A 13,767-nucleotide genomic window follows, 5' to 3' on the forward strand; every position below is an offset into this window, starting at 1 on the left:
AGACTTGAGACAGAGACTTGGCTGAGCCACTGTGAGTCACCAGCCTGCCTTTGCTGCCAGAAGGCATGCTTCTAAGCGCTTATGTTTGTCTGCCACTGAAGAGCAGCCCCAAGCTGCAGCATTACATACAAGAAGAGGTCCTCGAGGCAGGTTTTACAAAGAGAAAAATAAATTAATTGGGTTTACAGGTTGAAAGGAAAAGCCCAAGAGACAAATCACTGACCCATCTGCAAGTCTCATAGAGACATCTGAAAAGGCTGGACAGCAAGGATGACTTCTTTTCATTCTTATTAAATAGTGTACTATAGGAAATTGCTTTTAAAACAAGTCTTCACTGAAAAAGAATGAGAAATTTAACTCTTAAAGATCTTTTGTTTCATAGAGAAATTTTTTACAAAGGCATGAGTAAGCCTCAATGGTTATGTGCTCGTATATTTATTCTAATACTATTATATCACTGACTATACTCTTTAAAGATACGAATTCAGTTCATCTTCTTAACAATCCTAGGAGGTAGGTACTATTATCAATTCCATTTTACAAATGTAGAAACTGAGGCACAGAGAGGTTAAGTAACTTGCTCAATGTCATGTGGCTAAAAAGTGGTGAATGTGAGACTAGGCAGTTTGGCTCGGGAATCTGTACTCCTAACCACTACCTAACCCTGCCTCAAGAAGAGTGGCCCATGAAGTGCCTGGCACTATGGAAAGATTATGAGAAAAATATGTGGTGGTAACATCACATTGTGCCATTAAACAAAGCAGATAGTTATTTAAACCATCTCATTTCAGTTTTTGAAGAAATGATCAAATTATTTCTCTTTACAATACAGCACTAATATGAGCAGAAATCTCAAATCAGAAATGAGATAAATTCCTCCATATTCATAGCTCCTTACCCATTGCTTCTATGCTCTATTTATGATTGGTAGGAGAACCAGGGAAAATTCACCATTAGAATACTTTGTCAAATGGCCACATGCAACAGGATAAGGAGAGTAAGGATGAATGGATGAACATACCAACAGGTTTGAAAGTCCTCTCATTAGCCCTTAGCTGGGCAGCATGATAGTCTCCTTGGTGAGTTGCTGTGTTCAGGCATAATCTAGACCTGACTCTAATTATAGTGAATCACCAGCAAATCTGAGAGGGCAGAACATTTCCTCACCCTTATATCATCTGCTCACATAGCCAGAGGAGTGAGACAAGTATTTAATAGATTGAGTATTAAAGTTAGTGACATCAGGGTCATAAACACTTACCTAGATGTAGATGCATAGTGGCCTCTGTGGGAGCTGAATGGAAAGAGAAAAAGGGAAAGATGATTGATTAGCAATAAAAGCAAAATCCAGTAATAAACAACCACAAATGCAATTACAAAATTTAGGTCATATAAAAATAAAATGGCTAGAAGCTTTTTAAAGGAGTAATAAAAAAATGCCAATAAACATAAAATAAGACATCTAATTCTCTAGTTATATTTAAAAGTACCAATTACTCTTAAAGTGAAGAGCAGAACACAGGACACTTATTATTCAAGTTTAGTCAAGTATCCCTTGAAATACATAGTATAAATGTAATGTGACAGTTCATGAATATGCCAAAAACCTTTCTGAGCACTTATTACATGCCAGGGGCTGTCCTGGATGTTAGGAAAATAAAGGAAAAAAGCACCATCCTTGCCCTCAAACAGTTACCTATCTGGTGGAGGCAACTACAATATATAGTGTAGTAAGTGCTATTGTAGAGTGTTCAGAGCGTGCTAGGGTGAGATGCAGGATAAGGGAGGGATACTGATTCCAGGCTGATCAGGAGAAGAGGGTTACCAAGAGAGGCTTTCCAGAGAAGATGATTTCTGTGACTATTTGAAAGACTAATAGGAATAATATGAGTTGGGGGAGGGAGGAGAGAAGTGTTTCGTTCTGGAGTAAAAGTGGAATGGCACAGAGAAGTGAGAGAAAATGGCCTTTTGAAAAAAAAAAAAAAGAAAATGGCCTTTTGGGAGAACCACAAAGTTCAGCATGACTGGATGAACATTTAAGAGGAAGGCTAGAAAAAAGGAAGCTGAGAAGATTGAGAGGACAAGATCATGAAACTGAAGGCTAAGGAATTTGGACTCTACCATGAAAGCATAATGATCTGAACATTTATGAGCAAAGGAGTGAATGTTCAAATACGCATTTCAAGAAAGGACACTAACAAGAGTTTGAAAATATGGGACACTCCCCAATTAATACTTTGGTTATATTTTTTTCTCTCTCAAAAGACTTCCAAACTTATGAAAAAAAATATTTTCAATTCAAGATCTAAAAATTAGAACTCATGATATAGATATTTTAAAATATTTTATATGTTAAAGAAGAATTTTAGCTAGATATGGATAATTTTGTTTCTATCATGATGGTCAGTGCTTCTAGCTATGTTAGATGAAAAATCCAGACATAATAGCATTTTAAAACTAGAAACTGATTTTTGTTTTATTGCTTCACACCAACATATTATACGTACTGAAAACACTTGTGCTCAGTTGTTTGAAACAGACTCTGGAAAGTGTCATGAATACAGTTAGTATACATCTAGAATATATGTGCGAATGCTCTGAATCATCACCAGCTTATGTAAGTCTTCAAGAAAACAGAAGAAAAATGTAATAATCCTGTGCCTTGTATCACTGCTTATTAGTCAAGCTATAGAAGCGTTTTACAAAAATTTTCTGGAAACAAAAAGAATAATTGCCAATTATATCCAATAATCAATAACAAAGATATGACACAATGATGTACAATATGTTCCCTCAATATTGCACTGCATATGAATGAGTTAATTTGTATTTTTGAAACTGATATGCTTTTGTATCAAGAGAAATCAGCTCTTCTAAAAAAAGATGAACACAGTTTGTCAAGGTGGATGTAGATATTAAAGGTAAACAATTTTTTGATATTCAATTCAGTTACTGGAAGACCTTTAAGTAGGTAACAAATACTTGAGCATGTAAATCTAGTTTTCAACTATGAAATCTTAAAACAGACTAAATATTCCACTAAGATGTTCTGTAAATATAAAATAGATGCCAAATTTCAAATAGTACAAAAAATGCAAAATGCCTCAATAATTTTGTATTGACTACATTATATTGAAATATTTAGCATTTTATATATTCTGTGTTAAGTAAAATACATTAATAACTTAACCTTTTTAAAAAATTGGCTACTAGAGCATTTTAAATTGTACCTGTGGCTCTCATTATACTTCTATTGGACAGAGTTGAACAAGAGCTAGGAGGGAGACCTGTACTGAATATAAATTAGGGAATCATTATCAAAGAGGGGGTGGTGGAGTCATGGAAGAAGACTGGGTCACTCAGAGAGAATGTGGGGTATAAAAGATGTAAAATAAGGTGTAAATGTGCATTTAAGGGACTGATAGAAGAAAAGGAGCTATCAAAGGGGATTGAGAAAGAGTGTGTTTCATTATGGAAATAAGGAAAAGAAAGAGTTTTAAGAGAGTAAAGGGTTGAAGGAGAAACGAAAACAATTCTAGTGTAGCCAATATCTATTGAGAACATCTGTTATCAAGGCACTGTGTTACGCAGGATCTGTAAATGAACCCAGGGAAATTGGCCTCAAAGTTCCACACTCTCAACTACTGCGCAGACTTCTCTTTCCAGAAAGTTCACTGCAAAGACAAGATATGAGATTTTGTAGCACCTAACAAAGTAAAAGTGACAGTGGGATCTTTTTGTTTGTTTGCTTTGTTAAGATATTATGATAGTTTACCATGTCCAATATTAGCTGCCTTACAAAAGTGCCTCTTTGTATTCATGACATAAATTTGTTAAGAAGGGAGAAAGTAATATATATATATATATATATATATATATATATATATATATATATATACCCTGGCTGGTTTGGCTCAGTGGATTGAGCGTCGGCCTGCGAGCTAAGTGTCGCTGGTTCGATCTTCCAGTCAGGGCACATCAGAGAAGGAAAACTCTGATTCCAAAAAACCTCCGCTGCCTTGCGGCATACCTCTTCAGGGGAAAGGCTAAGGGAGTAAACCCCGACAGAAAATCCGGAGCCGGAGTCCCTAAGGCGGTTTGACGTTGTAGTCAACACCGGCAACTCCTGCGGCGCACCTGAAGCCAAGCTGTATTGACTCTGTCTTTCCCTTGGATCCTTCAGCTGCGAAGAGAGGGGGGGTCTGCTGCATGGGCAACAGCAGACCCTCCATATCACCCTGCCCAGGCTCTGTAGCTTCAGCTTCACTGGAGAGGACACTCCAGCGTCATCGCAAGATGTCGATTCAACACGGGAGGAGACAGATACCGTGTCACTACCGAGTCGGACTGCACAACCATTCTCGGCGGTGCAGATAGACTCTTAAGAAGCTACACCATCGTCTCTCGAGACGGACGGCTGCCGCCACCGCCATATATATATATATTTGAAGTCATATATACATATATACATATGACTTCAAAAAACTGGAAAATGTTAGTTAAATGTAAAATTTATGGCAAATATACACAGTCTAAAATCTAGTCAAGTAGTGGGCCTAAGAAGCTTATTTTAATAATTTCTCACCAAGTGGCTACATAAATCTAGTTTTATGCAGTAAAACAAAATTTTCTAAGTTTATAGAAAGTTCACTATCTTTTTCACATTTATCAGGGTAAATACACCACAGAAAAATTAGAATAGCCTAAAGAAGTGTAATACAGTTCAACATCATTTATTATGCTCCCACTTGGATAGTACATGCTTTGCCTCCTACTACTAACATAGATAAATTAGTAAACTCATGAGTTATGTAAATGTGGAAAAAAGGTCTTTTTCCTTTATTAAATATAAAATGAATTCTTCAGAGAGGTCCTTATTTGTCAACCTCCCAAGTAATACCTACTGGCATCCTCAAAGTATACCTTTCCCGCTTATTTGCCATTAAACTAGTTCTGACTCATCTTTCTAGATTGCTTTAACGTTTTTACCTCAACTTTTTGTTCATCTGTTGCTGGTTCTCTGCCTCTTTAAGGACTTGCCCCACCCCACCCTACCCACCTAGATCCAACCTCCCAGTTCCTTTGAATCTAAAATTGCACAAACCAACTCTAGTTATCCTATGAAGTTGCTAAATGACTTACACTAGGAGGTTTTGTTTCTAAGAATGAGAGAAGAAAAATGTTCCTAAAGAAGTAGGTTTGGCTTTGAAGAAAACAGGAAAGAACACACCTTTAACAGAAGTGTAAAAGACATCTCACTTTCTTCCAGGTGTCTCTTCATTGTAATAAAAAGCCCCAGGTCAGATGCTGACCATGGATATACACGGGAGGATGCACTGTGGGTGGGGGCCCTGCTAGTTGTCAGAGGAGACTGAGTTGGAGAGAATGAGAAAGAAATCCTGGAGTGGTCTCTACCCAGAAGACCACTGCAGGAGAAGGTGCATTAAATGGTCTTTATTTAACTTCATTGATGAGATCCATGAGACTATATATAAAGGATGGACAGAACTTTATACTATGAGGAACTCACTTTGTATCCTAACACAGAAATGTGAACAAATTTGGATATTCCTAGATTTTTAAAAATGAATAAATGTATATCCTACACTATGGAAAAATTTCATTCTGAGAAGAATACCAGGAGTTCACTTGATTACTTATTAAGTCATTTTTTCCCCATAAATATTGAGGCAATTCAGATTAACATGAAATTTCTACCATACGTTGTAAACGTGTATAAACAGTCCAATGTTTAGAGGCCAAACTTTCAATGGTTTTTTTTGAATGAAAGCTCAAGGGTCACGATATACCATATTCTGTAACTGGGTTTTATGAATCACTTCAAGGAGATCCATAAACATTGGTAATGCATAAATAAACCCAACTTATAATTCTGAAGATCTATTCATTTGTCACTAGTCCTAGACAAGATCACAACATCACTATCTGTGTTAATGAAACACATGAAGAATAAATTAATTTGCATTTCAATTAAGTCTAGGTCAAACTCAAAATAAGCACACATTCCTGTAATTTTCACTCACAAACTTTTGTATTTGAGATCCACAGAAACTTTGTCCTTTATAAAGCTTGATCTGGTTCAAGTAACTTGACTGAACTGGAAATTGAACTTAATTACATCTTGATAAATTAAGTAGTATGCCAAATATCATCAAAAGGAATAAACTTAGTCAAGCTACATATAAAATATGAAATGGTAAACAGGCAAGTTAAACTAAAGATTCTACTTTAAAAAGGTAAAAGCAATGCAACAGAATGGAAAAATCATGATAGAATCTCACTAAAGCCTCCATGTTTTTTAACACCCTGTTTCCAGCAAAGGATTGAGAATGAAAGCCTGGCATATTTTGAATTGTTTTTAGTCAAAAAGTCAAAGACCTTTAAAAAGTTTAAATTATCAGCAAAACTGGTAGCAACCATACCAGAAAAGTATTAATAAATTAAATTCTATGTAATTTTGTTATTCAAATATCTCCTGAGAGCAGGTGAGCAAGAAAAAAATGGGACACTTTTAAAGCTTTAAGTATAATACAATCTTTTCATACTATATAGGTAATAAATGTTCTTAAAGAGTATCAAAGCTACTCATAAATGTGCCATTTTGTTTATTTCACAGATTCCTCTTGATGATCTTGATGGTGCCACTTCAAAATTATTAGTACTTCAAATTCTCCAGCAGGAACAGAATACAAATCTTTAGATCAATAACGAAATGCTTCAGTGATATTCTAGATCTTTGCTTAGCCAAACATTTTCCTAGATACTATGAAACTATTAAGTGACCTGAAGATTAGGTATATAATTTTACTAATACTTTATTGAATATGTAGAGAGTACAGGAATAAAGTTTTTAAGTTGATAAACTAATATAGTTCAGAATAAAAGAAGCCTGAATCATTGTTTTTATAAGATACTTCAAAATCTGTTTGAAAAAATATATCCCTTGTAGAGCTTCCTTTTTCTTCAGCTGTGATATTCGTGCAATGGTTTACTAATCTCCATTAGCTATCATAAGAAAAAGACTGGAACTGCCTTGATTGACTACAAGAAATCCATACTAATGCAAATTTGATAAAGACAATTATGCCAGGAATACTGAAGGTGAATGATTATGTGACACAGTTGTAAAGAGACCTAATTCATATCAAAACAAGCAATTCACATCACACAGACTAAGTATGTGTAACGTGAAAACAAGTAAATTCAGTACCAAATGTCCTAATAAAAACATGCTTCTTGGTCTCCTTAAACAAGGTATTTATTTGTTTAAAATAAAAGTAGAAAGAGCATATACTGACACTTTGTTGAGTAAATGAAAAAAAGCACTTATCCCATATGTATAAACACACATGTGTTGCTGCTGGTTCGAGTTACAAGAGTTGTAGGTCCTTTTCTAAGGAATATCTTTATTTTGGGGAGGTGAGATATTTTTTAATAGCTTATTATTTTCCATATGAGTTAATCTGACAACTACCATATGAAAGCAACTACTTACCAATCCCTTTCCAAACATATAAATACAACTAATGTTAAATATTTATCATTGTTTGGCATTAGACAGAGTTACTTTAAGAATATTACCTTTCACTTATTAACTACATTTTCTCTATTATTTAGAGCATCTCACAGGATATAATTAAAACTTTTTCTTTATAACACTGGCACACTAGCTGAACTTTGCAGATAGAAATTAAAAACCATCCGACAAACAGACTTCCGGCCAAGATGGAGGCTTAGACGGACACGCTAGGTCTCCCTCTACAACTAGAGAGGAATACAACTACTTCAAAACAAAGGATAACTAGAAATTCCAGAAAATAAAACTACACGGAAGCCCAACATATGAAGTTATAAACCAGCGGTGCCATTTGGGCAGGTAAGAGTTAAAGAGGGCAGTACTGTTTGCCGTCGCACCTGGAGCGGCAGGCGGCGAGGAATCCCGGCCGTCAAGCCCCGGGCGGTGCGCGACTCCGGCGCTGGGGAGAGCGGCCGCCGCATCGCCTTGAACAGTGAGGCCCAGGGGGGCGGGAGGACGGATCCCGGTCTCCTAGCTGAATAACTGTGTGAATCCATCTTGGACCCCCGCCCCCAAAGAAAGCACCACAGGGCTGCGAAATAGGTCGCGGACAGGCAGGCGCCGGTCGCTGATTTGTGACGCGTACACAGGCACTGCCCCGGACAGCCGGCCCAAGAAAACAAAACGCATCTGTCAAAATGAGGCAGACAACTATAGAAATCCTGGTGACACAACTCACCAGACAGCAGATAGAGAACCTGACAGATGAACAGATAAGAAACCTGTCAGAGGCTCAGTTCTGGGCCATTGTTATCAGGTGGCTTACAGAATTCACAAAAGAGCAGGAAAAAGATAAGAAAGAAGCGAAAAACTTCCATAACGAAAGGAACAAAACCGCATACGAGAAAGATGGTGAGAAAAAAAAATCCAGAGTTCATTTCAACAAACTGGAATATGGAGAAGGAACAAGCAGTCAACCAATGCAGAGAGAGGAAATGGGAAGCAACAATGAGAGGATCAGAAACCTCTGGGACAGCTATAAAAGGCCCAACATAAGAATCATTGGTTTGCCAGAGAATGAGGAAGATGAACTAGAACTTGAAAAATTGAGTGAAAATATAATAAAGGAGAACTTCCCAGACTTGGGGAAGGGAATAGACTTGCAGGTCCAGGAAGCAAGGAGAGTTCCCAAGAGACTGGACCCAGGGAGAACCACTCCAAGACACATTATAATCAAAATGTCAAAAATTAAAGATAAAGAGAGAATCTTAAAAGCAGCAAGAGAGAAGAAAAGAATTATGTACAAAGGGGTCCCAATTAGACTATCAGCTGACTTCTCAAGGGAAACCCTACAGGCAAGAAGGGACTGGCAAGAAATATTCAAAGTAATGAAAATCCAAAACCTACAACCACGAATACTCTATCCAGCGAAATTGTCATTCAGAATAGAAGGACAGAGAAAGTGTTTCCAGGACAAAATAAAACTGAAAGAGTTCATTAGATCCAAACCACTGTTATATGAGATGTTAAAGGGACTGGTTTAAAAAAAACAGAAGCTAGGGAGATGAAACAAAGGCAAACTAAATAGGCAACGAGAGTGGAAAAGGAACTGTGGGTACGGGAAGCATATTGGGGGGAGGTCAACAGGGAGGGGGAATGGGGAAAGGGAGGGAGATGATATAGGAATTGGGGATCAAGGTAGGAGGGAATGGAATAGACGGAGAGAGGTTGGGAGGAACTGTATGCACAACTAATGGACATAATCTAAAAGTGGGGGACAACTGGAGGGAGGGGGGCCACCGGGTGGAGGGGAGCAGAGGGAAGGGAAATTGGCACAAATGTAATATTTTAATCAATAAAACACATTAAATCTGAAAAAAAAAATTAAAAACCAGAAAGCTTCTGTATAGTGAAACAGGTAGCAAACACCTCCAATTCCATATTAGCTTTTATGATTTCATTTGGATTCTGAAGCCCACAGTCATGATTTTCTTAATCACATTCTAATAGCATAAATCTTTGGGTGATTTTTAGTAAACATCATAAACATAGATTATTATATGGTTTCTCAATGTTAAATCGAAGCAGAAATTTTTCATTCCATCAACTGAATTTGTCCAAGATAAAAATTACATGTTGGAAGTAAAGAAAAGCTTCATTTTTAAAAAAGCATTTCTGTGTTTATGCTCTTTCAGAAGTTGAGCTCAGTAGCATCTCATGAGGTCACATTAGAATGAATGAGGTCTTTCATGTTGAAGTCCCCCAAAGGTTGTTATTTTGACAAAAGTGTGTTTAAACTGACTTATTTTGTGAGGAAACTTTTAAGTAATCATGTAAGTCCAAAATATACTTCAGCCAACTTGTTCAACAAAATATTTCAATATGCTGGGCAGAAAAAAAGGGATGCCTAAAAATGAATTGAGGAAGTGGTTAATGAACTTTGTGTTAATATTATTGGTTACTTAAATTTTTTAAAAAGCCTTTGAGTCACACAAGTACTATATATATATGATGATAGGTACTTCTTACAAATAAAGGTATTATGTTATATGAACTATATTTCCTGAATCATTTTAGAATTCAAAGGCCCTAGGTAGTTTTGCCTCAGGTATCCCTTCATCTAATTTGAAATTCAAATGTATAAAATTTCCAAAGCTAAATATGACAAATTAGACGTGGCCCATGAATTTACCATCTAATGAGCTGTGAACCTAGATTTTCATCTCCCCAGGAATAATTTCTTTATTACTTTTTGTGTTTTACTGCAATAAAGCACCATTTGACCTTCAAGTATGATAATTAAGCTTCTAAAAATGTTATAAATTTAGAGTGAAAATAGTTCTCCCTGTGTTCAGGAATATACTTATGATCAGTATAAAATATTACTTAATATTTAAAGACAGCTAAATTATACACAGAATCACTAATATTAGGGAGCATTTTTCCTCTTCCATTCCTCCCCTGTTTACCATCCCAATTTGATTTGTGTCTTGTAACAACATTTCATCTTTCACATTATAAAATAAATGAAATAGGAGCAAAAATAAAATATTTCTTCATAATTTACAAATGGGGAACAGTGAACTCTTTCAGGTAAGATTTATTCTGCTATGAGCTGTCAATAATAACATCTTAAACACTAAAACTCATGACTTTTCTTTTTTTGCAATGCTTATGCCCTCACTTTTTCTGGAGAGATGTCCATATATATTTCAAAATTTTGCCTATGATATAAATAAAAGTTTTAAGTGAAAAATCAGAATACAAAATAATATATTACCTGAACTGCTGATGAATCGTTACTTTTAAAATATTACAGTGTAGCAACTTTAAAAAAATCTTCAACCTTTGAGAACTTGAACAGATGAAATTAACAGATGAAGCAGAGGAGAGGAAGTGCAGCTATAAACCAACTAACAGCCTGAGAATATATACACAATTTTTAAATAGCATTTAGAAGTAGGAAGGAAAATCAGGATTATCATTATCATAAAAAAAATAAATAAATAAAAATAATATTAACACTACTATCACTAAGAAGAACAAGAAAAATATTTGTTGCTAATGTTAGAAGTTTGCTAGAGGTCTACGTATACCTATTCTTCCTTTCTTTATTTTAACTGGACTGGGACCTCATTAGAGAATTATTTCTCAGTATGTCCCGCAGCTTCCTGTGACAACGAAATTAATTCTGTATATAGGAAGGTGAGGAGAAGTGACCTGGGTTACTTTCAGGGCTGTGTCATGCTCTGTAAAAAAGTGGGCGTTCTTCTGCCCTGGCTGGTGTGACTCAGTGGGTTGAATGCTGGCCTGTGAACCGAAAGGTCACTGATTTGATTCCTGGTCAGGATACATGCCTGGGTTGCAGGCCAGGTCCCTGATGGGGGTGTGTGAGAGGCAACTGATCAATGTATCTTTCATACATCCATGTTTCTTTCTGTCTCTTTCTCCCTCCCTTCCACTCTCTCTAAAAAATAATAAATGAGTGAATGAATGAATGAATGAAGTCTTTAAAATGAAATGGCCATGCTTCCCTGGCCTTTTACCCTTCCTGCTGCTAGAACATGTAAGTGCTGGAGCAGTCAGCTTGGCCCCTGGATGTGGAAGCTATATGTTATACATAGTAGAGCCACTCCACCAGCCTTGGACCTACCTCTAGATTGGTTTATGACTGAGAAATATACTTCTATTTGCCATAGAATCTTAGTCTATACTCTAAAAGGTGATAAACACACAATATAGTATACAGATCATGTGTTGTAGAATTGTGCACCCAAAACCTGTATAATTTTGCTAACCAGTGTCACCCCAATAAATTCTGTTAAAAATAAAATAAAAAATAAAAGAGTTAATTTCTTGTTGTCTGGGGAAGAGGTCCCTTTTGGGGAATGGTATCTTCTCTGTATCTCCGTCACAATCCTAAAGGCCAGAGTGGAAATCAGAGCTGATTAGACTGTGAGCTCCTATGAGTAGGGACTCTATGTTGTATATTTCTGCACCCCCAAGCGTAGCACAATGTCTAGTACATAGTTGCTCCAAAAATGTTAGTTGATTGGGTACTAATAACATTAACAAGACATATTGGTAAAACCATTTTGTTGGAAAATTCTTATGTTCTAATGTTCTCTTCCATTCCTTCCTCTCTTAGTCCCTGGTACACATGCTATCATCTTCATTTTACCTTACTTTCCCTTTCCTTTACGTAACTAAGAATAAACTGTACAATTTGTCTTGTACTAAAATAGATACGAGGCAGCTTACAAAAAGGGCAGACAATTGAACAAGACAATGAAGTGGAAAAATCAAAGACGATGACCAATGAGGGACAGAAAAAAATGCATCCAGTTGAGATAAGTATGCAACATGAATGCGTTGACATCTTAAGTTTGGTTCTGAAGCTATAAAGTGATAGAAATTAAAGAGTTCATAACATCAAAGAACACATATTACTCAGGAGAAGGGCAGATATTTTACAGAGAACTTGAGAAAAGTTTCTCTTGGAAAGGGGACACTGAGCAATGCAATAAACATAATTTGAAATAACATCTATCCAACTGTGAATTTTGTAGGGCTATTCCTAATAAAGCCTATCAATGCAGAAGAAAAGATTACATAACATCTAAATGCAATTGTAAAAACAGTTCTGAGGGTGCAGGAGGTGTACATTGGCTTGCAATTAAAGACATAATAGTAATTAGGCAATTTTGGAGAAGTGTACTGCTATATGTAGTTAATTAATTCCCTCAACTAATATTTGAGTGTCAGGCACTGTGTCTGGCATTGGGAATATAAAAACGATCCAATCTTTGCTGGGTCAAGGGGTTCAAACTGCAGGGGAAATACACATAGTAGTTCATACATGACAATGCAATATGGTGAACTAAATTCAATCAGTAAGTATAAGATAGAATAGTGATAAAAATAAAGATGATAGAGGAGGATACACTTAAGCTGGGTGTTTAAAAATAAGTGCAATTTCACGGGTAAGACACAGGAGGGAATAATAAGGAGGGTATTCCAGAGAACAGAACTGATATATATATATATCAGAGATAGGGGACAGGATGGCATATTTGGTGAAATCAGTGCTTATTACAGCTGAAGTAGAGAGTCTGGTGTTAGGTGAGGATGGGCAGTGTGGAGAGAGCCTAAGTGCAGAGATGGGGTTGGAGAGAGAGAGGCACAGTCAGGTCATGGAGAGCCTTGAAAGCCAGGTTGAAAGGGAAAATGAATGTAGTTATGGCATTGAAGGCTGGCAGTTAAAAAATGAGGTTTGTTTTTAAGAACATTGAGATGTGTGGAAGGTCTAAGACAAAGAAATGGCTGTAGGTGTGGGAAGAACAGTAATGGTTTAAGAGATATTAAGAAGATAAAATAAGTTGGTCTTAGACACATTGAATATAGACATGGATGAAAGAAAGGAATGAAAAAAATAATATTTAAGTTTCCATTTAGTGACTGGATTAAGTCACTAATCAGAATTCTAGTAAAAGGGTCCAGATTTAAGGAAAAGTCAAGTTCAGTTTTGAATATATTGATTTCAAGGTACCTAAATAACATAGAAATGTAAGTGCCTAATAATAATAAAGATAGCTAACATTTATAGGGTATTTACATGCAAGCTAATATCCCATGCACATCATTATTGCATTTAATTCTCACAACTTTACTATGCTTCTTCTTGGCACAGAATATTGTGCTGACAGCCAAAAAGGTAGCTACTATTATTT

At 36.2% G+C, this 13,767-nt stretch overlaps 1 protein-coding gene across 3 annotated transcripts in view; it reads right to left on the reverse strand.

The window, feature by feature from the left end:
* The window catches only part of RELN (reelin), a 650,203-nt gene that overhangs the window by 307,974 nt on the left and 328,462 nt on the right, over positions 1-13,767 (reverse strand). For all 3 annotated transcript variants that reach the window (XM_090287313.1, XM_090287314.1, XM_090287312.1), the window contains exon 5: positions 1,262-1,294. In XM_090287313.1, the coding sequence (XP_090143439.1) occupies positions 1,262-1,294 (33 nt within the window). The remainder of the gene's footprint in view (positions 1-1,261; positions 1,295-13,767) is intronic.

This window comes from Furipterus horrens, unplaced genomic scaffold, assembly GCF_987537825.1.
Source record: "Furipterus horrens unplaced genomic scaffold, mFurHor1.1.pri manual_scaffold_9, whole genome shotgun sequence".
Taxonomy (NCBI): domain Eukaryota; kingdom Metazoa; phylum Chordata; class Mammalia; order Chiroptera; family Furipteridae; genus Furipterus; species Furipterus horrens.